The 24,567-nt window shown below is 50.3% G+C and overlaps 1 protein-coding gene and 1 long non-coding RNA gene across 8 annotated transcripts in view; one reads left to right on the forward strand and one right to left on the reverse strand.

Annotated features, from left to right (window-relative positions):
• ABCA4 (ATP binding cassette subfamily A member 4) overlaps window positions 1–18,503 on the forward strand; it is a 140,641-nt gene extending 122,138 nt beyond the window's left edge. For 5 of the 7 annotated variants that reach the window (XM_072968177.1, XM_072968183.1, XM_072968176.1 and 2 more), the window contains 12 exons: window positions 2,560–2,683; window positions 3,044–3,173; window positions 5,460–5,580; window positions 5,981–6,043; window positions 7,058–7,164; window positions 9,214–9,355; window positions 11,933–12,067; window positions 12,828–12,931; window positions 13,009–13,101; window positions 14,827–15,076; window positions 16,306–16,392; window positions 17,678–18,503. In XM_072968177.1, coding sequence (XP_072824278.1) covers window positions 2,560–2,683; window positions 3,044–3,173; window positions 5,460–5,580; window positions 5,981–6,043; window positions 7,058–7,164; window positions 9,214–9,355; window positions 11,933–12,067; window positions 12,828–12,931; window positions 13,009–13,101; window positions 14,827–15,076; window positions 16,306–16,392; window positions 17,678–17,713 — 1,392 coding nt within the window. In that variant the 3' untranslated portion in view covers window positions 17,714–18,503. Of the gene's footprint in view, window positions 1–2,559; window positions 2,684–3,043; window positions 3,174–5,459; window positions 5,581–5,980; window positions 6,044–7,057; window positions 7,165–7,889; window positions 7,958–9,213; window positions 9,356–11,932; window positions 12,068–12,827; window positions 12,932–13,008; window positions 13,102–14,826; window positions 15,077–16,305; window positions 16,393–17,677 lie in introns of those variants that run through there. The other 2 variants (XM_072968178.1, XM_072968181.1) reach the window with 2 other exon arrangements.
• The window catches only part of LOC140698305 (uncharacterized), a 45,439-nt gene continuing 29,543 nt past the window's right edge, over window positions 8,672–24,567 (reverse strand). The window contains exon 3 of the long non-coding RNA XR_012076020.1: window positions 8,672–8,784. This is a non-coding gene — a long non-coding RNA (uncharacterized lncRNA). The remainder of the gene's footprint in view (window positions 8,785–24,567) is intronic.

Here is a 24,567-nt window from a genome sequence, read left to right on the forward strand (position 1 = left end):
CTGCAAGTTATAAATGACCTTTCATAATCCTAAGCTTTTAGACCTTCTTACTCCTTCAAGAAAATTTCCTTGGGGACTTTTGAGTGTTAAGTTTTATACAAACACACACACATACACACACGTAATCATCATGTGATTTCGAAATTCAAAAAGAACAGAAAGGCATGCAGTGAAAAGTCTCCTTTCTACTCCTGTTTCCCACTTGCCCGCTTCCCTTCTCCAGAAGCAAACTTTCGTTTGAGTTTCTTATGTATTCCAGAGACACGTGCGCAGAGATGTATATTCTCTCTCCCAGTTTCCTACACATATTGTAACAGAGTAACATATACTATTCCACATGAAAATTTACCCTGAGGTTAGGGTTAGGAATTTATAATGCTGAATGGCTCATTTTTATAAGCTATGAAGTCCAGTTGTCCCATCCACACCCCCCAGGCCTCTCCTTGCCCAGAAAGAGCTGGCCAGAATGAATCCTAAAAACACTGGCAGTGGCTACAGGGCTGTCCTGCCCCACACTCCATCTCCCAGCCCGCTGCGTCCAAACCCCCGGCATGGCTATCCTGGGAACAGTCCCCGGGGTTGGTAGCCTTCTCCCGTGAGCCTGTGTCCCCAGCGCCTCTCCAGCGCCTCTCCAGCCTTTCCCTCCCTCGGTAAGTCCTGGGCACCAGCCAGCGCGTCTGCACTGCCAGTCCGTGGCCCCTGTCCCCACTCCTGCCTCTGGGCCCTGCTGGGAGGACCCCCACCCCCCAAGTCCCACGGCCTCCTGACAGCAACTCCTTCCCAGACCTTGTCGGGCTTTCTGTGGCCACTAAGCAAGAAGCAAAACCCCATCTGTCCCATGACTAATAAAAAATGTACCACGTCACAGTCAGACCCCAGAAGGGAGGTGGGTGCGACCACAGCTAGCTCTCACCGATGGCCAGAGCAGCCCGGCAGACTGATAATGCTGCTTTTCTTAGCCGTTTTTGTCACAGGCTCACAGCCCATCAAGTCTTAAGAGAGTGTATTACTTCAGAATAATTAAATAGTAAGCTTAAAGCAGCTCAAAACATCCTTCCTCCTGCGGGCTGCACTCACTTCGCCAACAACTACTGAGGGCACCTCCTGCCCTGCATAAAAGCTGGTTGCTTCCAGGTGAACTACGGACTAGAAAGATGCTGTGGGAATCCCCACATCCCACAGGAGGCTCCCCGGGTCCCAGAGCTGCTGTGTCTACTCAGTCAAGAGGCATCCACGGTGAACACCACGTGATGGATGCGCCGACATAAACAACTGTGGCCACTCGTCCTGCCCCCAGTCAGGAAGTGACCTGCACGCCGAGTTAGGAACTGGCATAAGCCACGGGGCATGACGTCCCACAAGACAGCGTGTGGCAGAACGTCAAAGGAGCGAGGCAGATGAAACCCTGCAGACCCAAGTGGGCCAGAAGAGCTGGACTGAGAGGGTCAGGAGGAGCTTTAATTTCAGCCTCGCCTGGAATAAGTAGAATTTTATCAGCCCATTGAGTAAATAATGAAGGGCCTCGTACGGGCTCGTCACTGTGCGAGGTGTTCAGGAAGGACGCCAGAATGATTTGGGCCCAGTTCCTGTCCTCTGGGGACCTCTGAGTAGTGGAGAAAATAGGCAGGTGAGAAAGCGAGTTAACCATGGCGGTGTGGTAAGTCCTGGAAGAAGGGACTGGCTGCTGTACGGCAGGAATCCGGAAAGGCTTGCTAGAGAAGGGGTTGTTTGAGCTAGCTTTCTAAAGAAGGGCAGGGTCTGCCAGAGAGCAGGAGGGGGAAAGCGTTCTTTCCTGCTGGTAGCTGTGGCTAATAGAACCTGCAAGCGCAAAGGCCTAGAGACGAGAAAGCATCGTGCCTTCCCAGAGGGGTTGGTACGGGACGTGGGGAGGGGCAGAGAGAGAAGAGGTAACGTGCAGGAGGCTGTGCGGCAGCGAGGGCCCAGGTAAGTGGGTCAGCCCCTCCCCATCGGAGGCTCCGCTTCCTGCCGCTGACACCTGAGGACAGAACAACCAGCCCAGTCTGCCGCCTGAAAACGAGGCCCTCCAGCTCAGTACAGAGGCCGTCCTCTCGGCTGGTGACAGTCGCAGGCAGCCATCGCTGCCCCGTGGGAGCTGAGAAGCAGAGCTGGGAGAGGCTCAGGGCCCCTCTCCCCTCTGGTACAAGCTGGGCTGGGACAGAACCGGTGAAGGAGTCTCAGCCCCAGTGGCGGCTCGCGGCTGTACCAGAGAAGAGAGAGCTCGGCCCACACTCCGGGCAGCCGCTGCATCTCCTCATAACTAAGGCCTTGGAGGGCTGCTGTGTAATGTCACAGTCAGTCTGCAGTGGGAGCTCCTCAAGCAGGCTGCCTGGCCAGAGGCACCTCCTGTGAGGACTCCAAAACCTCCCGTCTGACTGACAAATCTCTCCGGTGGCGGTCTGGCTGCTGGGGCCTCTGGCTGCAGGCCTTCCCCCCCCACCCCGCCCAGGTCCTGCCCGTGAGGGCACCCAGGCCCCTCCCCGCTCAGGGGGGGACAGGCTTGGCCCCCGTTACTGAGTGCCCTGCTTTTCTGTGTTTCAGACGCTGCTCTGGTTCAATGCCATGCTGAGGAAGCTGCTCATTATCTTCCCCCACTTCTGCCTGGGCCGGGGCCTCATTGACCTGGCGCTGAGCCAGGCCGTGACAGACGTCTATGCCCGGTTTGGTGGGTAGCAGCCACGTGGCCCTCTGAGGCCGGGAGGGCTGCAGGGGGAGTTCCTGTGACGGACCTGCAGCCTGGACTGGGGCTGGGGCACCTGGCTGGTCTGGGATTTTCCTGACACTAGGAGGGGTCGAGGTGCCTCTGCTTTGGTGGCTGAGGAGACCCGGAGGGGTCAAGGTCAGGCTCCTGCTCTTCCCTACTCTGACTTGAGGAGCCAAGATGAGAGTCGGGTTTGGCTCTGACTTAATCTCTTGCACAAGGCTTGGTCCAGCTGGGCCGAGTGCTGTAACTAGGTCTTCAGGAAAAGCTGGAGCAGCTACGTGGACTTAACTCCTGTCCATTTCCGGTGGCCTCCGTCCCTAGGTGAGGAGCACTCTTCTAATCCGTTCCAGTGGGACCTGATTGGGAAGAACCTGGTTGCCATGGCAGCAGAAGGGGTGGTGTACTTCCTCCTGACCCTCCTCATCCAGTACCAATTCTTCTTCAGCCCATGGTACGCTCAGCCGCTGCCACCGCCTTGTGTCCATCCATGTGGTCATCTCTTTTCTTATGAGCCCCACTCCATGATGTGTTTTACACTCTCAAAGCCTGGCCTATTCTGAATAACACAAGGAGAGACACATTAAAATAGGCACGTTAAACTTTGTGAAGAGTTTAAACTTCAAAGTGTTTAAAAGACAATGCTAAGTACAATCTCTAATATTTAATCCCACTCATTTAATTAACAGATACTCATATTAATTAAACAAATACTCATAATTAAATCATAGCATTGCAAAAGATAACGGTTAATTGGTACCCAAAGTACTAGGAAATAGATCTATGCATTCATGAGAAAATAGGAAAAACAGGCCCCTTTGCTAATTAGAGATTTGAGAGTGGGGTTAGGGCAGGGGAGGAAGGGAGTCATATGGGGGTGATGTCCGAAGGAAGGCAGCCAGGTGCAGTGTGGAGGGGATGGGGCAGTGATCCTGCCCCGCTGGTTGGGCAGGAAGGGAGATGCCTGCCAACCCTGATCCAGCCCAGCTGTGCCCTTCTTCCCCAGGCTCTTGCCCCAGGCCCTCCCTCATTCTCCCGTGGGCACTCAGGTTTCCAGAAGGCAGCCCCTTTGCAACTCAGGCTAACCTTTACTGAATTGAAAATCTCTGGGCACTGAGAAGAAGCTTTCTTGGACAATGTTTGTTTCTCACCGTCTCATGCTCTCAGGCTGCACGTGGTCACATGTAAATACAGGTTCCAAGGACTTGTCTTTAGGTTTTGATCCACAGGGAACTGAGTTATTGGAAACGGATCTCACTCCCTCCTCGCAGGGTTGTGTGGATTGAATGAAGTAATGGGTGTCAACACACTTGAATGAAACGACAGGACGGGAAAGTGGCTCTAGAGCGGGAGGCAGTGTGAGGGGCTGTTGTCCGTGGCTCCCCTGCAGCTTTGGCTGCAGAGGGTCGGGGGAGCTATTCACTAAAACTGACTCATTAACTTCAAACTCCGATGTCACACAATTGAGTGAGTCCTGCCACGTTAGGTTGGAACAAGGAGCAGAGAAGCGTTCCACAATGTCCTGCTTCAGGAAGCTCACAGCCATGCCCTCACTGAGAGAGAGAATCAGGCAAAGAGAGGAAGGGGTGGGAGGAGGAAGAGGGACTCTTGGTAAAGGACGTGCCTGCATGTGGGGAGTTCAGCGTGGCTGTGAAAGGAGAGGGTGAGGGGTATGAGAGTTGAGCCTGGAGAGGAAGGCAGAGCCAGGTCGTGAAATGCTCCTCATCTTGGTGGGGACTTAGAATTTAAGCCTGAGGGCAGCAGAAAGCTGTTGGGGTGTTTTAATCAGGGGAGTGACATGATCTGCCAGGACTGGAAGCAGAAACCAGGCAGGCCACTTGGCACCCAGGCAAGAGACAGTGGTAGCCTGGAAAGAAGTGGGGGCCTTAGGAGAAGGAGTGAATACACTGATCAGATAATAGCAGGAAGGTTGTTAGACAAGGCTTAGTCATGAACCACAGACAGCCAATGAGGGAGGATGGAAAGACTGTAGGTCAGAGAGGGTTTCAGAGAAGACGCTGTGTTTTCAAGGGTGGGGAGGATTCTACTTGGCAGGGCAGGAGGACGAGAACGCTGAGCCGCTGGAAACACCTGCAGAGACTAGGAGCTGGGAAAGGCTGGCAGGGGCTGGGGGGCCACAGGCAGGTCAAATGGTTGGTAGAGGGTTTAGTTCAAGAGGTAAGTAGGGGAGCAGGTGCGAAGGGCAGGTGGGGCCTGACTGCACGGCCCTAGGATTCCAGCCGAAGAGTTAGGGCTTAAACCTACAGCGGGCGGAGAACTGTGGTTGGGGTCATCAGATAACCTGCTGGACTCGGAGGAGGAGGAGGCTTGGTCGCTCGTAGCTGTCATTCACTGAGGGCTCACCATAGATGGAGGGTTTACAACATGCCAGCCACCAGGCCTTGAGTGTTGACTCTGTGTAGGACACTGAGCCAGTTTCATCTTCACCGCAATCCTGTGAGGTAGACACTCTTACCCCCTCCCTATCTTATGGTTAATAAAGGAGGTGAGGTTTAGAGAGGTTTGGTGATGTGCCCAGGGCTGACTCTCAACCCGAGGTCTTGCCCTGTCTGCCTACTGCCTGACGGCTCTCCTGCGGGGAGTCCTTTTGCAAGCTCCAGCCTTAGGGGATGGAGGCCAGGCTGGGGCAGAAGCGAGGGGATGGGAAGAAGGGAAGATGAAAAGGACAGGGCCGAGGACGCCGTCCACAAGCCCGCTCTGTCCGCGCTCCTTCCCCCAGGACCACCCAGCCAGTGAAGGAGCCCATCATAGATGAAGATGATGATGTGGCCGAAGAAAGACAAAGAATTACTAGTGGAGGAAATAAAACTGATATCTTAAGGCTAAATGAACTAACAAAGGTAAGGGAACGGGTGCCGGCGTGGTGGTTTGGAGGTGCCGGTCGGACCAGAGATGGCACAACGTTGTAATTTTTGCCTTCTATAGAATAAGCAATAGGCTTATGCAAGGAATTCCTTTCCCTAATTTTCTGTGGGGTTGCCATGCCTGTGTTACAACTTGTCTTCCAAGAACATTCAATGGATTTTCCCTAGTATTCATCTTGGGCACTGCCACAAAGTGCTGCAGCCTTTCTGCATTCCACTTCTGCACGGGGGGTCAGCTTCGAGGCCCCGCAGTGCTCACAGCACCTCTGTGCACACCCGTGTCAGCATGTACCCTTCGCCTAGACCCTCCCTCACTCTTACCCTCCTCGCTCTAACCCTCTTTCTGCCCTCAATCCACTTCCTCTGGATCTTGCAGGTTTATTCCGGCGCCTCCAGCCCGGCGGTGGACAGGCTATGTGTGGGAGTCCGCCCTGGGGAGGTGGGTACTCTGTACACCACACATGCAAGGGCCTCAGAAAATCAGCTCCTGTGCCCATCTCTCATCTCTGCAGCGAGCTGTCCAGTAGAAATAAAACGCAAGCCACCATAGGTCACTTTAATCTTCTGGTAGCCACGTGAGAAAAGTAAGGACAGGTGAAATTCATGTTACTCGTCAATTTTGTCCAGTATACCTGAAGTGCTATCATTTGAGCATGTAATTCATATAAAACATTATTTATTGGATGCTTTACATTCTTTCTTGTTATGGTTCTGTCTTAAAGTCCAGCGTGTGTTTTCCTCGCGGCACATGTAGGTACATCTCTAGCGCTCAGTAGCCGTCCAGGAGGAAAACTGCTCCTTACTACCCTCTTGGGTTCCCGGGCAGGGCTCTGTAAACTGGACTTCCAAGAGACAGATTAACAAGAGGAAAACAGAAGTTTGTCAGCATGTGTGTCGCACACACGCAGGGGAGATGGCTGATCCAAGGCCGTGGTTAGAACTTGGGCTTAAATTGCGTCTTAGCAAAGGAACCATACGTTTTTAGAGAAGCTACAAGGCAAAGGAAAGGACCTTACAGTTTCTAGGTGGCAAACTGTCGGAAGACAAGCATGTGGGAAGCTGAAGGTAGATAAAGGCTATTTAGTAAAGTTTGCCATGCAGATTCCCCTGGTGCATTTCCAGGCTGATCAGAATCTAAAGTTGTCTCCAGAGGTGAACTTTTGTCCATCCTGGTAGAGGGGAGGGGAACACCTTGTAAATTGATGTCCTGCTTTTAGGCATATGAGGGGAGGGCAGAGAGCTGTTCTTACATCTTCTCATTTGCCTTCAGCTCAAAATCATCCTTATGCCAAAGCGGCATATTCTGCTACCTCACGCCAAGCACAGCTAGTGACTTCTGTCAAGGCAGCACAGGGCTAAAGCGCCTCCTCTTACCCCCACACTGGCCCAGGGTCAGGACGCCCGGACCCTCCTGGGCACCAGGGCAAGGCCAATTCTGTGTGTTCTCCTTCAGTGCTTCGGCCTCCTGGGAGTGAACGGAGCTGGCAAAACAACCACATTCAAGATGCTCACTGGAGACACCACAGTGACCTCAGGCGATGCCACAGTAGCAGGCAAGAGGTGAGTGTCCTGCTCATCCTGTCTCAGGGTGTCTCTCCCGGGTCCTGAGCCATGTCCCCGTCCCACCACAGGAAGGGTGGGCCTCAGTCCCTGTGTCTGAGGGTGACTCTGAGAGCCTGAAAGACCTGTGCAGAGGCATGGACCTCTCAGCAAACATGGTCAAAAAATCTAAGACATGGACTCTCTGGAAGTTGAATTGATTGTGGTTGAGAGACTCCTCTGTTAGTGTGAATTCTTGGGACATTCTGGGAAGCACCAAATCAGTGGTTCTTAATCTTTTGTGGATCATAAGCAGCTAACCGTTTGAGCATCTGATAAATACATGTACCTTCTTCCTACAAAAATGCACCATTGTTTCCCATTACCTCCCTCCATACATTTTTGCAAACAGTTTTGGGGAATTTACTGAGCCCTGAAGTACGTCTATGGCCCTGCTGGCCCCACGGCCCCATTAAGAACCCCTGTCATGAAGCATCCTTTTACCGGGTTGAGTTTCTAGGTGGGGGCTGGTTCGGGGGCCTTCGGGGCCTTAATCTGCACTGGCTATTTCTGTGCTGAAGCTTGACTTAGCAAGCCAGAGTTCCTTTATACAGGGAAAGCTGGCATGTGCCCCTGGATTCCAGGAGGCTGCCTGCTGCTCTCTGTAATAGGGAACATGGCAACGGACTGGTTGTCAATGTGATCGGACGAAGAACGCGAACTGGCACTTTTTTGCCTCTTTCCAGGCTGCTCCTTGACCAGCAGAGCTCACACACACATTAGATGTGCCCAGAGGAGCTCTCTGCCCTGGTTTGTAAGTGCAGTTAGGCACTGCTGACGTCTAACCAGCACCTACTTGACTGGGGTCTCCTTTCCTCACCTGAAAGCCATCCTCAACGTGGCCCGATGCTCACTGGGGCCCGATGCTGGGGGAGCCCTGAGCATGCCTTACTGGCTCAGACAGGATGAATTTGGTTCTCCAGCTTTCCCCAGCCATCCCTGTTGGGTCTAGAGCAAAAGGAACAGCAGAGGTGGAGCCAGGCCATGGCTGAATCCATCTCATCTGCAGATCCAGCTTAATCTGCAACCAAGCAAATGACTTCATGATGGTAACAAAAGGGGAGAGGCCAGGGAGTGAAGGGCAGCAGGATGTAATAGGATTTACCACAAGACATCAAGCTGTAGTCCAAGGGAGACATGGTCAGATGCCCAGAAAGTAAAATAAGATAGAAGCTAGAAAGAGACTATAGGTTTAAGACATGGAATTGGGGTTCTCTGGTGGGATAGCTCCTGTAAATTTGGTGAAGCACCCACCTTGCTTCGCTGGGTGGTTTTAATTGGCCCAGCTGTACCCACCTACCTAGTATTTTTTGTCATGGTGGGGAAATACATGACCTCTCTCTGTCCCATCCGATTGCATCCATCCTTTATTTATAGGCCCTAAGCTGTAAGGGAAGGGGGAAAGAAGTTAGACCAGTCTATGGACAGTTTATTTTTTCATCAAGGCAATATATTTCTAGTGGGGGAAAATACATTGGTCAAAGGGAGTTGGTAGAACTCAGTTCACTTCACCTCTTCATCTCTCCAGCCGGCCTCTTGCTCTGGGTGATCTGACTGGTTCCTCTTTCACTGACTGTATCTCTGCCAATAAATCCAAATGGAGAAGTTTACTTCCGTTGGGAAGCACACATCTACTCTAGCTGCTTCCTAAATGTTTGAAGGAATCAAAAACCACTTGTGATTTTCTTAAATTTGATCTTCTCTTTGTTTTTAAACTCATTTGTGATCCAATCCAAAAACATATCTGACTTTGGGTCACAGGTATTCAATTTATCCTTGATGGGGAAGCTTGGGAGAATCTGACTGGACTTAAAACTCAGAACTCCTGGAGTTTATCAGTGTCTAACCAAAGGGCCCTTGCTTTGATTCCTAAATGTGCACATTTCTAAAGCGCAATGGGAGGAGAGAAGAGGCCGCTTTCTTATCATACTGACAGAAAGTCCTCCAGCCCCAGATCTCTGGTCACCCCCTTTGCGAGGGAAACTTGCTAACTGCTTTTTCTTCTTGCAGTATTTTAACCAATATTTCTGACGTCCATCGAAGTATGGGCTACTGTCCTCAGTTTGATGCAGTTGATGACCTGCTTACAGGGCGAGAACATCTCTACCTCTATGCCCGGCTTCGAGGCGTGCCAGCAGAGGAAATCAAGAGGGTAAAACAGGGTTTGTTGTGGCCACTCGAGTTTGGTAAACCATGAACCTGCTTCATGAGAGTGCATATATTTAGAGATGGGAAAGCTCAAGCACACTGTCCATTCATTCACTCAGCAAATGCTTACTGAGTGTCTGCTATGTGCTAAGTACTATTCTAGAAAACGGGGGTGAACAAAACAGAAGAAAAAATTCCTGCCCTCGTATCTAACAAAACTGACATCTGCATTCACCCTTTGATCCAACAGTCCCACTTCTGGGTGTTTACCCTGAAGGCACACCTCCCACAGCACAAAATGCATATGCACAAGGTTACTCACTGCATTTTAGTCACAAAATATTGGAAATTAGCTAAATGTTCAGGCATAGGAAAGTGGCTGAATAACTGATGGTAAATATATACAATGAAGTCTTATGCAGTTATTAAAAAAACAAAAACAAAAACAATAAAATCTCTGAACTGATACAGTTATTTCTAGGAGACATTGTTAAGTGAAAAAAGCAAAGTACAAAGGAGCACATGTAGAATGCTACTATTTAATGTAAGAAAGAAAAGCAAGAAAGCATAAATACGCCCGTTTACCTTCACAAATAGAAATGCAGGAAGGATAAGCTGGAAGACTGACTGCGATGATCAGCAAGAGGGAAATGAGGTGAAAGGAAAATGGAAGGGGTAACGCTTCTCTCAGGATATTTTTGGTTTAGTTTAAACTTCTGGAAGCATGTTAATGTTCTACATATTCAAAACACAAAACTAAATCGATAAGAATGGGAAAGAGGTAGAAGTGAAGACAGAAAATCCTGACACGGAAAGCAAACAAAGCAAGGTAATCCGACTTTTATTTCAAACGAATGTAACCGTCAGACAGACGGGAGGAAAGAACTAACGCAAATAACTGAGGCAGCAGAATTTGACTGTGTGTCTTCAGTCCTGGGAAGATTTTGTATGAAAAGCAAGATATTTGTATGGCGTGAAAGTGTCTCCCGCAGACTGCTGACGGGCTGTGGGGGGAACAGGGGAGGAGTCAGACAGCACCTCAGCTGAGGGACCGAAATTACCACCAGCTCTGAGGGGCACATGCTCGGACGTGACCCCCTGAGAAGGACACAGCTTCATCTGGTAATATTCTGATTGGGACACACAGCCTGAACCTTGTGAGGGAACATTGGACAAGCTCTACAGGAACATTCTATTAAGAAATATATAGGGGTCATATTCTTCAAAATTATCAAGATCATAAAAGACAGAATGGCAGAGAAAGGGTAGGGAGGGGTTCCTGATCCCAGGAAGCTGAGTGGACACAGTGTGGCTGAGTGATGGACACCAGACCGCAGCTTGTGCTGGAGGGAAAATGGCGCTGTGAAGGGCACCCCTGGGCGGTTGGACAGAAGCAGGCTGCAGAAGGCGGTGAGCTCCACGAGAGAACCCTGCAGCAACGCTAGCTTTACTGCCAGTGACAACCATGCTGTGCTTGTGGGAGACAGGGTCCCTGTTCTCAGGAAACAGACACTGAAGGACTTAGGAGTGAAGGGCCATCATGTATAGCCTGCCCTCGAATGGGTCTGAAAAAACTGTGTGTGTGTGTAGAGAAGGAGAGAGAAAAATAGAGAACTGTCTTTGTACTGTTCTTGTTCTTACACGATTCTGTCGGTTGGAAAGTATTCTAAATAAAGGGTGAGAAAGGGAGCTTAAATTCTAGTGGGAGGGACAGACAATAAAAAGATAAAAATGATATACAGTACATTTGAGAGTAAAAAGTCCTTGGGGAGGAAATAAAGCAGGAAAGAATTGTTGGGGTGGGGTCTGCACTTTTAGGCAGGGTGGCCTCTGAGTGAAGAGCTGCGTGAGCCGTGTGGGTGTCTAGGGGAAGAACATTCCAGGTGGAGGCACAAGCGCAGAAGGCAGGCGCATGGTGGCTTGTCTCCAGAAACTTCCCTCTTTTGCTTCGGAGCACGTGCGTGCGCACAAACACATGTGCCCGCACAGGGTGCTCTCTGTCATGGTTTAGTTCGGGGTTCTCTTTGAGCGCTGTTACAGTCTGTCGTTATTCTGTGTCTAACTGTCTGTCACTGTCCCCCGATCTGCTGGTACAGCAGCAGTGGCTGTGTTCACCATTATTCCCCAGTGTTCAGCACCGTGCCCGGCTCGTGGTGGGCACTCTGTCAGTGTACATTAGAGGTGTGCACAAGACTACAGTGTGACCCTGATGAGGGGTGGAGTCAACAGGGCTGGGACCCACCATCTTCTCATACAGACGCTAAGACTCTTCCTCTCCCACTCCTAGTCGCAGGACACTGGGCGAGAAGCATTCTCCTGCTTTTGTAAGGCGAAAGGCCATTTCTCAGGGGGATGCGCCTGAGGGGTACGGAGCTAACCAAACCACACTGGGATCTAAGGCCCAGAGGGGAAAGGAGACGTCTCGCCCTTGGAGGCCACGAGCCGCCCCACGCGGCAGCAGGCGGTTCTGTTTCAGCCCAGCGGGGTCTGTCCTCCTGGGAGCCCAAGAGTTTGAACTGGTGGAGGTTTGGGTGTTTGCTTGGTTTTCTCCCCCCAGATGAAGTTTCTTTCGTTTCCCTAGGTGACAGACTGGAGTATTCAGAGCCTGGGCCTGTCCCTCTACGCGGACCGCCTGGCCGGCACCTACAGCGGAGGCAATAAGCGGAAACTCTCCACGGCCATTGCGCTGATAGGCTGCCCGCCACTTGTGCTGCTGGTGAGGGCCACCGGGACCACCCAGGGGCTTGCAAGTGCCAGGTGCTGCATCTCCGTGGTTGGGTCAGCAGATCTGGGGAGTCCAGCGGTCTGCTTTTGTCCGGGCTGTTCCCTATACTGCTCATTTTGAGCTGATCAGCTCAGAGTTTTGTTCACAGCTCTTGGGTGGGACTAGAATCACAACACATTCTCGCTCTGAGTTCTTGTGGGGCTGCAGGCTCGCAGCAGGGAAGTTCAGCCCCTCTGCAGAATGTCCGTGTCTGGTCAGAAGTTACCATTGCCTGAGGAGGCCTGTTGAGGACCCTGATTGGACTGGAGCAGATGTTCATGTGGTTCTCGCCAGAGTTGGACCAGAACCGAGGCCCCCATGCCCATGAAGTCTGGGGTTTATGAAGGCATAGGTTGCAGGACTTGGAGGGACCCTGAAAAGTCACCTGAGCTCTCTTCCTGCCTCCTTTCAAACATATGTATTGAATTCTTTTCTCTTTTTTTAAGATAATTCCCTCATTGCATTAATCAGCCTTACCCCACCCATGGGCTGAAGCCAGTCTAGAGGTGTGCCTGAGGTTTCTTCACTCTCCTGGTTCGCTCCTGCCTCCACACCCTGTGCGGGCTTCCCCGGGTCTTGCCCATGGGGGAGTGACTTTGTGAACTGTCTGCCAGAGAGCAGAGCTGCTCAGAGGGAGTAAGCCAAGGAGGGTGCAGGAACCAGGAGAGACTGGCACCCAGCCCGGGTCCCTGTCCTCTGTGCCCCAACACAGGACGAGCCCACCACAGGCATGGACCCCCAGGCACGCCGCATGCTGTGGAACACCATCATGAGCATCATCAGAGAAGGGAGAGCCGTGGTCCTCACTTCCCACAGGCAAGAGGTCCCCAGGGGCCGGGGTGGAGCAGGCAGGCCATGGAATCCGGTCCTCACCTGCTCTCCCCTGCCCCCAGCATGGAAGAGTGCGAAGCCCTGTGCACCCGGCTGGCCATCATGGTGAAGGGCGCCTTTCAGTGTCTGGGCACCATTCAGCACCTCAAGTACAAGTAAGGACTTGGTGGGAGGTTTCCTGTTACCTGCTGGGGAGAGGAGGGTAGTCAACCAGGCCATGTGCTCTCTGCTGACATGTGGGGGGTCCTGCTGCCCCCTCATCCCACGGACAGAGGCAGGTGGTGTCTGGGCCTCATTCTGCAGCAGCAGATGGAGAAAGCTGCTGTGCAGTGACACTCCTCTCTTCTAGGCTAACTGCCTGTGTTTGAAGGCTCACCGACTCTCCCACTGGGGCTTCTCATCGGGGCAAATGCAGAGCCCAGCTGGGATGAAGGAGGGTCACCACCACTGCCTCACTATCCAGATCCCATCAGATCCAGAACTTATGACCTATTTAATAAGAATTTAATAATTCTGCAACCAACATAGGAATGATCCGGAGGCCAAACAGCCTGAGTAATGAGGGTTCCTTTCTGGCACGCCGTATGCTTTTGAGTTTGAGGCCGTGTGCTATATGATAAACCAGCAATGCCAGCCAGTCATCTCCAGCAGGGTTATCCTGCCCCTGTGCACTGTACACTGCTGTGAATAGTGCGTTATTAATGACAGTGTGTACTGAAGCAGACCGCCGCTTATGGTAAGACTTTGATAAGCTGCCGTGCTCCCTTGCAGTCTGATATGCTTTACAAACTAGGAAGGGTGGACTTAGAGTCAGCCCTCATGTACTTATCAAACACTTTCCGAGAGCCCAGAACAGAAAAGCCACGGTGCCAGGTGGTGAGAGGAAGAGCACGTAACCGCCTCATCTCCATGTCCCCAGGGGGCCGTCTTGCACAGCACACAGTATGCAGACAGATGATTGAGAGAAAGGTCTAGTGAACTAGCTCCATTTGGGCATTTGACCCATGACTTTCTGAGCAACCACAGCTCAGACACCGCACAGATACCTAGGGGCCCTGAGCGTGTGCGGTCACCAGGCCCATGTCAGCCACTCCCAGCGTCCACCTGCTGGAGACACGGGTGTGCCTACTCCTTTCCCCGCTCACTCTGCATGTCCCCAGGGGAGAGCGGGAGGGAAGGAGTGTTCCCGTGTGGCGGACAGTTTCCTGGGGCTGAAAGGCAAAGGCATTTTGTTGAGGGGAGAACACCCCGGGGTCACGGGGCAGCGCTGCAGTGAGTACACCCTGTCTGAGCGTGCGGGGAGGCTGACTGGCCATGCCTCGCGTGCTGGTGGACCGCTCTCCATCCATGTGCAGGCGACCTGGAGAAGGAGGAGGGGACTGGCAGAGGCCCTGGTCCCGCCGCCCTGTTTGTTCTGGAAGCTTCCCTGGGGAAGTGCCGCCTTTCCAAGCCTTTGCTCCCCCAGCCAGTTCCTTCAGGGCCAGGCAGTCTTCCCCTCTGAGTAGGCACTAGCCCCACACGCCGTCCCGGGCAGCCTGTGGTCTCTGCACAGGGCTCAGCCCCCTTTGACTTCAGCAAGCAGGTTAGAGGGCAGGGGGCAGGGAGCACCCATGCCTCCGGGAGGTGGACAGAGAAAGCTGGGACGCAGGGCTGGTGCCCCACGTCACCACACAGACATTTACTCCCCTAAAAACTAGCATCACACCACTTTCCCAGGAGCCATCGCGGCTTTTTTTAAATCCTAGTTTTGAACATGCGCACAAGGTCTGTAGTTTGGGCCTTTCACCCCCAATATTTCTGATGAGTCTGCTCCTCATCTGGGGCTTGCCTGAGACCCTCCTGCTAACAGGCCTGTCGCACGCCGCCGCGTGCGCCCCCAGGTTTGGAGACGGCTACATCGTCACAATGAAGGTCAAGTGCCCGAAGGACGACGTGCTCCCCGACCTGGGCCCCGTGGAGCGGTTCTTCCAGGGCAGCTTCCCCGGCAGCGTGCAGAGGGAGCGGCACTACAACATGCTGCAGTTCCAGGTCTCCTCCTCCTCCCTGGCCAGGATCTTCCGGCTGCTTGTCTCCCACAAGGACAGCCTGCTCATCGAGGAGTACTCGGTCACGCAGACCACGCTGGACCAGGCAAGGCGGCCAGGGCGCCCCGTGCAGAGCGCGCAGAGCGGGGCGTGCAAAGGCCCGGCGCCCGGCAGGAATCCACAGACCGCGAGGCAGGACGTGCCCAAGGGCCAACACTCTAGTCACTCTGTCTGTTAGGGCAAAACTCAGAATGTCAGGAACAATATTTCAGTATTTCCCCTGGTTTGTGGTGGTGGCCAAAGGGGACCATCTTCTTTTCAAATCAACCTTACAGATGTTTAATTTAAATACATTAGAATGCACCCATTTAAAGTGTACAATTCAGTGATTTTTGATCAATATGTGTGCCATGTGTCAGGTTTTTCCATGTGATCACTTTTTTCTTGTGACAAAATACGTGTGTAACTTTTTTAAGTGGCATTACACTTCAGTGGCATTAAGTATATTCACATTGCTGTGCAACCATCATCCCTCTCCCATCTCCAGAAATTTTTCCTCTTCCCAAACTGAAACTCTGTGTCCATCAAACAATAGCTCCCCATAACCACTCCCCCAGCCACTGGTAACCACTGTTCCACTGTCTGTTGACTCCTCCCCGTACCTCATACAGGTGTGTCATCCAGTACGTGTCCTCTTGTGTCCAGCTTATTTCCATTAACTTAATGTCCCCAAGGTTCTTCCGTGCGGGAGCATGTGTCAGCACACCCTTCCTTCCTAAGGCTGAATAATATTCAGCTGTATGTATTTATCACGTTTTGTGTATCCGTTCATCCGTAGGGACATTGGAGTTGTTTCTGGGATTTACTGGGCTTTAATTTTTCACTTGTTTGTTTTTTAAATAAACGTCCTTAAAGTAAAGCAGCGGGAAGGGGCACGTCTCCGCTCGCCCTTTGAGGAGCGGGCTGCCCGGCACCCTCTGGTTAGTGTAAGTGGGTGGAGGCAGGACAGGGGTCAGCCACACCGCACACTGAGGGAAGAACGGAAAAGAGATCGACTCCTGCTTTGGGGGGCTGGGACTTTTTTTGTTACTCCTTTAGAGGTTGAGGGGGACACCGCTCCTGAGAATCTGCCACGCCTGCTTACATGCGAATCCTTCTGCAGGCAGGCGCTCGGCTTAGTTCACAACTGGGAGGAAAAGCCCCGAGCCCCAGGCAGGATGTGAGCTGCTCAGCAGGGCTGTACCTTAACTGAGGAAAACAGGAAACAAAGTGGGTGGGTGGAGGGTGCCCTTTTCTGGAAACGTCTACCTACTCTTGTCCTTTTCTTGCCTCCAGGTATTTGTGAACTTTGCTAAACAGCAGACTGAAATTCACGACCTCCCTTTGCACCCTCGAGCTGCGGGAGCCAGACGACAATCCAAGGTACCCCTGCCACCCCTTCCCAGTCCACTGCTTGAGGCAGATCCTCAGCTCAGGGACCCAGCCTGTCCTCTGAGCCCAGACTTGCCTCTTGCAGAGAGCCCCACCCATCCCCGGGCCCCACACCTCCCCACGCCTCACCCCTTCTGTGCTGAAGGGCTTTTCCATCGGTACTTGTGTGGGTTCCTTTGATAATCAGGAAACCTTTAGATGGTATGGGAGGGCATTTTTGAAAAGAACTTTCCCACATGTTTTTTGCTTATAGTGGAAGAAAAAAACTTGGATTTTGGAAATAAGGAGGGAAGATAGGAGAGAATATTAAAATGCTCTGGTTGTCGGGGTACTTGACATACATGTCTGCTTGTAGGCTTGAGTTTCAGAGGAAGGAAATTAACTGGCACTCCTGTCAATGGTGGACGCATTTGGTTAGATCAAGGACAGTTGTCTGGTTAGGGAGAGGGCTGTTTGTTCTTTATAAAAATATCAAGATGATGAAGGAAGAAACACTAGAAGGTCTGTCACAAGCTGTGATAATTCAGGATGGGTGCCTGAGGCCCTGGTAAGGAGCACACTCACCCAGTTCCCCAGCAAGAGAGAAGGAGTGAGAGAGCTGGATAAAGTGGTGGAGGAGGCGCCAGGACCCAGGTGCCTCGGATTAAGCCTGGGACGTTGAAGGGTCAGATTAACTGAGCCGTTCTCTCCGGACTCACCTGAGAGTGAGTCAGAGAAAACCACAGCATTTTCCCAGCAAGAATAGACATGCAAAGCCTGATTTCCCATAACGTTCTCAGAAAAGCCAAGTGAGGTGATGGTTGAAACACTCCTTTCCAAGGCAGCGCGTGTGATGAATTTTCCCCTTTCTCTTGGCTAATGGAGACCTAATGCTACTCGGCAAGGCTGGCTTCGCCCAGAAATGCCTAAGGAAAGGCACCTGTCTGGGGAAAGGCAGTTCTGCTGAGGTTTTGCAGCCACTCTTTCTCAATTATATATCTTGTATTTGCTGTTTACACCCGTAGAAAATTATTCTTTGAAAGTCACTTGCAGTTAGAAATCCCTTTTATAACTCATAATACGTAATTGGGTAGCAAAAGCATTTCCTAGACCTAAATTGGTGTCTTTCTATAATAAATTCGTGATTCAAATTTAACTCGGACTCTGCAACATACTGCCTTCATAAAGGCTTGCAAAATTCCTTCTGCACAGCATTGTACATAAATAAATGTCATGAAACAAACAGTCATTATATTCTTGTTCACATTATCCCACTTTAAACAATTTTCCTCTGTAGGAGGTGGACAAAGGGAATTCTGCATCTCAAGGATGACCTAAATGATGATTTCTTGGCTTTTAAGACAAAAGCTCAGTAAATATCTTGGGGAAAAAAATTGAAAGGCACCATAACAGCCATTGGGAACAGTGCAGGATGTGCCGCGTCCCTCTGCAATGCCCGCGAGCACGCGCGTGGGGGCTCATGCCCCCGTTAGCACTTCTGCGTCGTAGAGTCAGAGGGACCTGCGGGGCCACCTGGTGCAGCCTCTTCACAGACAAGGAAACAAGCTTAACCCCTGAGCTCGGGCGATCCAGCAGAATCACAGTGCCCGGAGCTCCGCTTCCTTCAGAGACTGACTGACAGCTGTTTGACTTAAAATCTAACAGCCATCGCACCACCTCTTCAGAAAACTGAAATGAGAAGGGTGCACCTGACCTCCTCCTGCACTGCTCATCCAACTGAAGCTGGACGGGAACTCTGGGCAGCTGGAAGGGCAGGAGCCTTTGCCACACGGTCATCTGATCGGATCTGCCAGCAGAAATAATCCCCCGGCAGCAGACACAAACACCTGGGCTGCATACAGTGAACTCCAAATAGGGCTCTTTCAGAAGAAAACCAGAAGTGACTCGCTCCCCTGGAACACCTGGTGGTGGAACCGACCCAGCCAGATGAGCACAGAACCCTTTCCTTGCGGACCACACGAATAAAAACCCCAGCTCAGGCTGCTGGTGGCCGTGGCCCCGTGCCGCCCTCATTTCAGGTGGATCTGCTTTCCTCTGTGTGTGTGTGTGTGTGAGTGTTTTATTCTTAAGGAGGAAATAAAATGCAAACATACTTATCACAAGCTGTCAGAATTGACTCATCTCCCCGTGCACCCTCTCGTGTAGTTTAGACAGTCTTTGTGCCTGTAGGGCTTCCCATGATCGTGGGAGCTCCTGTGAGAGTGACTGCCGTGGGAGTGCCAGTCACAGCAAGACTCTGCAACACTGCGGGGAAGTGAATGGACGAGTTGATATTGCGCATCAAGTCGGCTTCATGGGGGTTTGGAGAGAACACCCAACTGGCAGTGCATGTAAACATTATCCACTGTCAGCCAGGTATGGTTTACATCTAGGTTTCACATCTGTTTGCCCAGCTTGTCTGAGTGCCTATCTCAAAGATTTTTAAAATGTTTAAGACAGGAGACAAAGAGGCAAGGACGGTAGAAGTGGCTCTTTGGTTGGATGGGGGACCCAACATGTCTTTGTAACTGTTTAAAGATGTCGAGGCCTCAGTCGCACAGGGTAAGCCACTTCCACAGTGCTGACGTGTACATCTTCTGCAGTGACGTTAGAGGCAGTGGTTCACAGGACACCCAATTGTTCACAGGAAAGCACACCAAGAATCAGAAAATAAGAGTTTTAAACCAAATCGTTCCAAATGATTTATGGACGAGAAGAGCAAATGGACTTCCTTGCCAAGGCAGTCTTCCCTCCGTGACCCAGATGGGCTTCCTAGTTCAAGCATGTTCTAGAACAGTTCTGCCCAACGCACGTTCTACCATGGGCGTACTCCAGAGTCCGGGGCGGGGTGGGGGGGGGGAGGAGGGAGGGAGGAAAGAGAAAGACGCTGAGACCCAGTCACTTTACCGAGAAGGGGACAGAAGAAAGTGAACACAAAGTGGTGACCTGCTCCCTGGGCAAGGAGAGCCCTGTGCTCCTCCAGAGGCAGACAGAGGGCAGGTGGCGACGTGACTTTAAATCCTGTACTGCTACTGGCTCCCGCTTTGCACACAATGGATTCTTGGCAAATAACTGCCTATAGAGGTTACAAAACTACTTTAGAAGACTTAGAGCTTGATTTGGTTTTGACTTTTTACAAATCTCCCGATAATTTATTTGAAGAAGGTTAGGCTGGAGTTTGGCAGAGCCCAGGCGTGTGCTGCGATCACCCTGATCACCAGGTGCTTACACCGCCCTGCTGCTTTCCGGCTGGTTCTGTAAATTGATACCACGATGTCACAGGGAAGAAGACTGCGCAGGGAGGGGGCAAGCTGTCATTCGTGGTGGGTTGTGGACTACGAAGAGTCAGGTGTAGGTAAGATCTTGCCCTCCCTCGGGGAGGAAGGCTCAGGTTAGCCGTGTGACTTTACTGCACCTGAGCTCTCCAACAGCAGGGTGTCTTCTTCATCATTTTCCCCAGCTCCTGACATACAGAAAACACTCAACAAACACTTGCTGAACTGAACACTTTAAAAACCCAGCAAGAAAAACAAAATACAGAAAAGAAGTAGGTCCAAAAAATGATGCCTCCAAATGGCTGAAGACAGCAGCAAAGGGCAGGCAGAACCACGGGGACGCTAGGCTTTAAAAATGCCAGCCGCGAACCAAGCAGGGGAAACTCGAGAAGGAGAAGGCATGCCCACACTCCCGTTTGAGGAATATTCAAGTTGGAAACTTGACCCGAATCTCCTGAGAACATGTTAATCTATCGAAAAATCTCCCAATCTGGTTTAATAAGGGAGATTTACAAAGAAGAGGAGGAGACAATGGAGAGAGAGATCAGAAAACAAGACCACTCGGGAGCCGTTCCAAGGAATATGACTTGCCAGATTTTCTAAGCTTCCATTCTTTTTTGGTGAACTCGAGACGTCAGAACAGCTGCAATCAAAAGAGAAGCTCTTTTACTTTGAGTTAAAAGCTCATAGAGAGCTTCATTTGTTCCTGCTACTGTAGCTTTCTTCAGGAAAAAAGAGGAAAGTGGGGCAGGAAACAGGTCAGCAAAGCGCTGGGCTTGGGAGAAAGGGCCTCTGGGGTAGCCTGGGTCTCTGCGCCTGGGCCAGTGAGGAGAAAGTTCTGCACCAGAGCCCCGAGGGGCCTGCGAGAAAGGAAGAGTTTTCCCCTGGAAAGAGGGCAGCACGCCCTTCCTGAGGCAGCTGTTTCAGGCACCAGGACTCAGCCCACTGGACCGAGCTCGGGGCTTGGTTTCCTCGGTGTGGGCCCTCAGCGCCTCAGCAGCTGCTCTGAAGTGAACAGTTCCTGACTCCTGGTGTCCACAGGGCAGAAGTGCCACCACATTTCATCTGCGGTGGCTGTCAAGGTGGGGAATGCACAGGCACTAGAAGTTTCAGATTCATACGCCCCTGGGCTTGTAGAGCTAGGAAATTTCTCAGTGTTCGAAAACAAAGCCCTTACAGAATTGCTCAGTTTTGCGCTGTTTTAGTGCGAAAGGAAGCCAAGCCCCAGGAGGACTGAAGTACTTGGCTGGCCTGCCGGCCCCTCTCTGGTCCTCTGGTCACTCCACTCCCGTGTCTGAGCAGACATGCCCACCAGACCCGGAACTCTGGAGTTCCCTGCCCAAACTGGCCTAACGCCCGCCTCTAGGGCCTGGCGGACCTCTTTGCTGGGTCATAGGTGGTCCTGGATCACAGGCTCGAGTCTACACATGGCACATGATGCCCCTTGGGAAAACAGAACAGCGGTGAAAAGAGAGGTGAGCCACTTAGCCGCTGGGCCTGCGCCACCACCATGGGGCTCCAAGGAAACCAAGACGTTGAAGTTGAACTTGGACCTAGGTCACCGTGGAGGTCATTATGTAGCAGTTTCTTAGCTTCAGTTACTACTATAAGAATTGAGACGTATTGTGGTATGAGAACCCCCGAAAGGTACTCTCCTCAGAGCCTTTCCCAAAGCTCACCATGACACACGCTCGGCTTTCTCAGCCTGACCTCAGGCCCAGAGGTGTGTGTTCCCCACCCTTTCCTCTTTGGTAACCTTATGTTTGTTTTCTATGTCTGTGAGTCTATTTCTGTTCTGTAAATAAGTTTATCTGTGTAATCTTTTTAGATTCCACATGTAAATGATATCATACGGTATTTGTCTTACTCTGTCTGACATCACTTAGTATGACAGTCTCCAGGTGCACCCGTGTTGCTTCAGATGGCATTATATTGCAGGTTTTTTAATGGCTAAGTAGTATTTCACCTCACAACTTCTCTATCCAGTCACCTGTCGATGGACGTTTAGGTTGCTTCCATGTCTTGGCTATTGTAAATAGTACGGCTATGAACATCGGGGTGCATGTATCTTTTCAAATTAGCATTTTTGTCTTTTCCAGACATATGCCCAGGAGTGGGACTGCTGAATCATATGGTAACTCTATCTTTAGTTTTTTAAGGATCTGCCATACTGTTCTCTATAGTGACTGGGCCCATTTGCATTCCCTCCAGCAGTGTAAGAAGGTTTCCTTTTCTCTACGCTCTATCCAGCATTTATTTGTAGACTTTTTGATGACAGCCATTCTGACTAGTATGAGGTGTTACCTCACTGTAGTTTTGATTTGGATTTCTCTAATAATTAGTAGTGTTGAGTATCTTTTCATGTGCTTGTCGGCCATCTGTATGTCTTCTTTGGAGAGACGTCTTCTGCCCATTTTTTGATTAGGTTGTGTTTTTGATGTTAAGGTATATGAGCTGTTTGTATATTTTGGAAATTAATCCCTTGTCAGTAGCATCATTTGCAAATATTTTCTACCATTCCATATGTCAGTTTTCATTTTGTTTATGGTTTCCTTTGCTATACAAAAGCTTTTAAGTTTAATCAGATCCCATTTGTTTATTTTTGCTTTTGTTTCCATTACTCTAGGAGATGAATCAAAAAAAAATATTGCTGCGACTTTAGTCACAGAGTGTCCTGCCTATGTTTTCCTCTAGGAGTTTTATAGTATTCAATCTTACATTTAGATCTTTAATCCATTTTGAGTTTATTTTTGTACATTGTATTAGAGAATATTCTAATTTCACTCTTTTACCTGTAGCTGCCCAGTTTCCCGGCACCACTTATTGGAGAGAGTTTTTCTCCATTGTATATTCTTGCCTCCTTTGTCATAGATTAGTTGATCATACGTGCACAGGTTTATTTCTGGGCTTTCTGTCCTGTTCCTTTGATCTATGTGTCTGTTTTTGTGCCCGTGCCATACTGTTTTGATTATTATAGATTTGTAGTATAGTCTGAAGTCAGGGAGCATGGTTCCTCCAGCCCTGTTCTTCTTTCTCAAGACTATTTTGGCTATTTGGGGTCTTTTGTATTTCCATACAAATTAAGCATTTTTTTGCTCTAGTTCTGTGAAAAATGCCGTTGGTAATTTGATAGGGATTGCATTGAATCTGTATGTTGCCTTGGGTAGAATGGCCATTTTACGAATACTGAGTCTTCCAGTCCAAGAACACAGTATCTCTTTCCATCTGTTTGTGTCGTCTTCAATTTCTTTCATCAGTGTCTCACAGTTTTCAGAGCACAGGTCTTTGCCTCCTTAGGTAGGTTTATTCCTAGGTATTGTATTCTTTTTGCTGCAATGGTAAATGGGATTGTTCCCTTAATTTCTCTTTCTGATATTTCATTGTTAGTGTATAGAAATGCAACAGACTTCTGTATGTTAACTTTGTGTCCCGCAACTTTACTGCATTCATTGATGAGCTCTAGGAGTTTTCTGATGGTGCCTTTAGGATTTTCTATGTATAGTATCATGTCATCTGGAAACAGTGACAGTTTTACATCTTCCTTTCCAACTTAGATTCCTTTTGTTTCCTTTCCCTTTTCTGATTGCTGTGGCTAGAACTTCCAAAACTATGTTGAATAAAAGCGGTGAGAGTGGGCATCCTTGTCTTGTTCCTGATTTGGTTTTGTTTTTTTTTTTTTTTTTTGGTTGTTGTTAGCCAATCCACTTTTTAGTTTTTAAATTCCTTTTTTTTAATGGTACAAATGCCTTTTTTTTTGCAACAGGAAGTGGAAGAGAAGGGGCTACAACAGCTCCGGCTCCTGGGGTGGCTTCACAGGTCACTGCCCTCAAAAAGTTTAATTTTAAACTTTTTGTGACATTACACAACTACACTGAAATTTAACATTCCACTCTTACATTTCTTATCCACAAACAGAAATAAAATGCATAAGCAAAAGAAAACTCACAACAAAACTAAAAACAGAGACATGCTTACAAAAGTAAATATGAATCCCAGTATTAATAGCTGAACAGAGAATGTAGTTGTTTTTAATTCTTAAGGGGTGATGAAGTTGTGTAGAAACTGAACACTTAGAAATGATTTGAAACCTGAAAGTCACTGACCAGAAATTACACAGTTGAATTATGAGAAAGCAGCAAAAAGGGATCAGGACTGAACCCACCATATTCCCGCTGCACCCTGTGCCCTTCTCAGAGGAAAGCCTGGCACAGGTTATACACGAGGCCAGACTAACATAGGCAACAGAACCGGGGAGAGGAATCTGCCCCCTGGGAGAGCCTTCCTCTGGGTCAGCAGTTTGGTGTGGGCCCTGGACGTCTGGCAGATCGTTAATGCTGGTGCCTTGGCACCTGACCATGCAGCCGGTTAAGCTATTTGGAACAGTGAGTTCACAGGTGGTTTGACTAAATGTATCCAAACTTGCCCAACAGCCTGTTAGACAAGTGTAATCCAGTGACAGTCCCCTAGGGCCTGTGCCCAGGCAGCATCAGGCCCTTGGCCAGCCCCAAAATGGAGCCTGGCTTCACGGGGAGTAATACACACAGTTCCTCCAAAAAAAAACTCAGAGCTGCTTAGGATGTTAAAGTTCCTCAACAGAGGAACCCTGTAAAGCCCTGTATAGAAGAATGGATGTCCTGACAAGCACCCAGAGCCCTTCCTGCAGGCCTGGGATGGGCTGCCACGAGCTCAGCGGTGGCTCCTCACGGACCGTTCACAACACTTCCTCTAGAGACACAGTAAGTGAGCTTGCTGGCCCTGCAGAGCAGCTGGGCTGTGTCAGATGAACCGGGGAAGACGCTGCTTATCAAGCAGGGTGGGAACTCTATAGTCATCTAGTTCCCAGCAAGGCTAAAACAGCTCCCAAGGCACGTTTAGGCCCCAGATCCGGCTGCTCACTGGATAATACCCAGGG

Source organism: Vicugna pacos, chromosome 9 (genome assembly GCF_048564905.1).
Source record: "Vicugna pacos chromosome 9, VicPac4, whole genome shotgun sequence".
In the NCBI taxonomy this organism is placed as follows: domain Eukaryota; kingdom Metazoa; phylum Chordata; class Mammalia; order Artiodactyla; family Camelidae; genus Vicugna; species Vicugna pacos.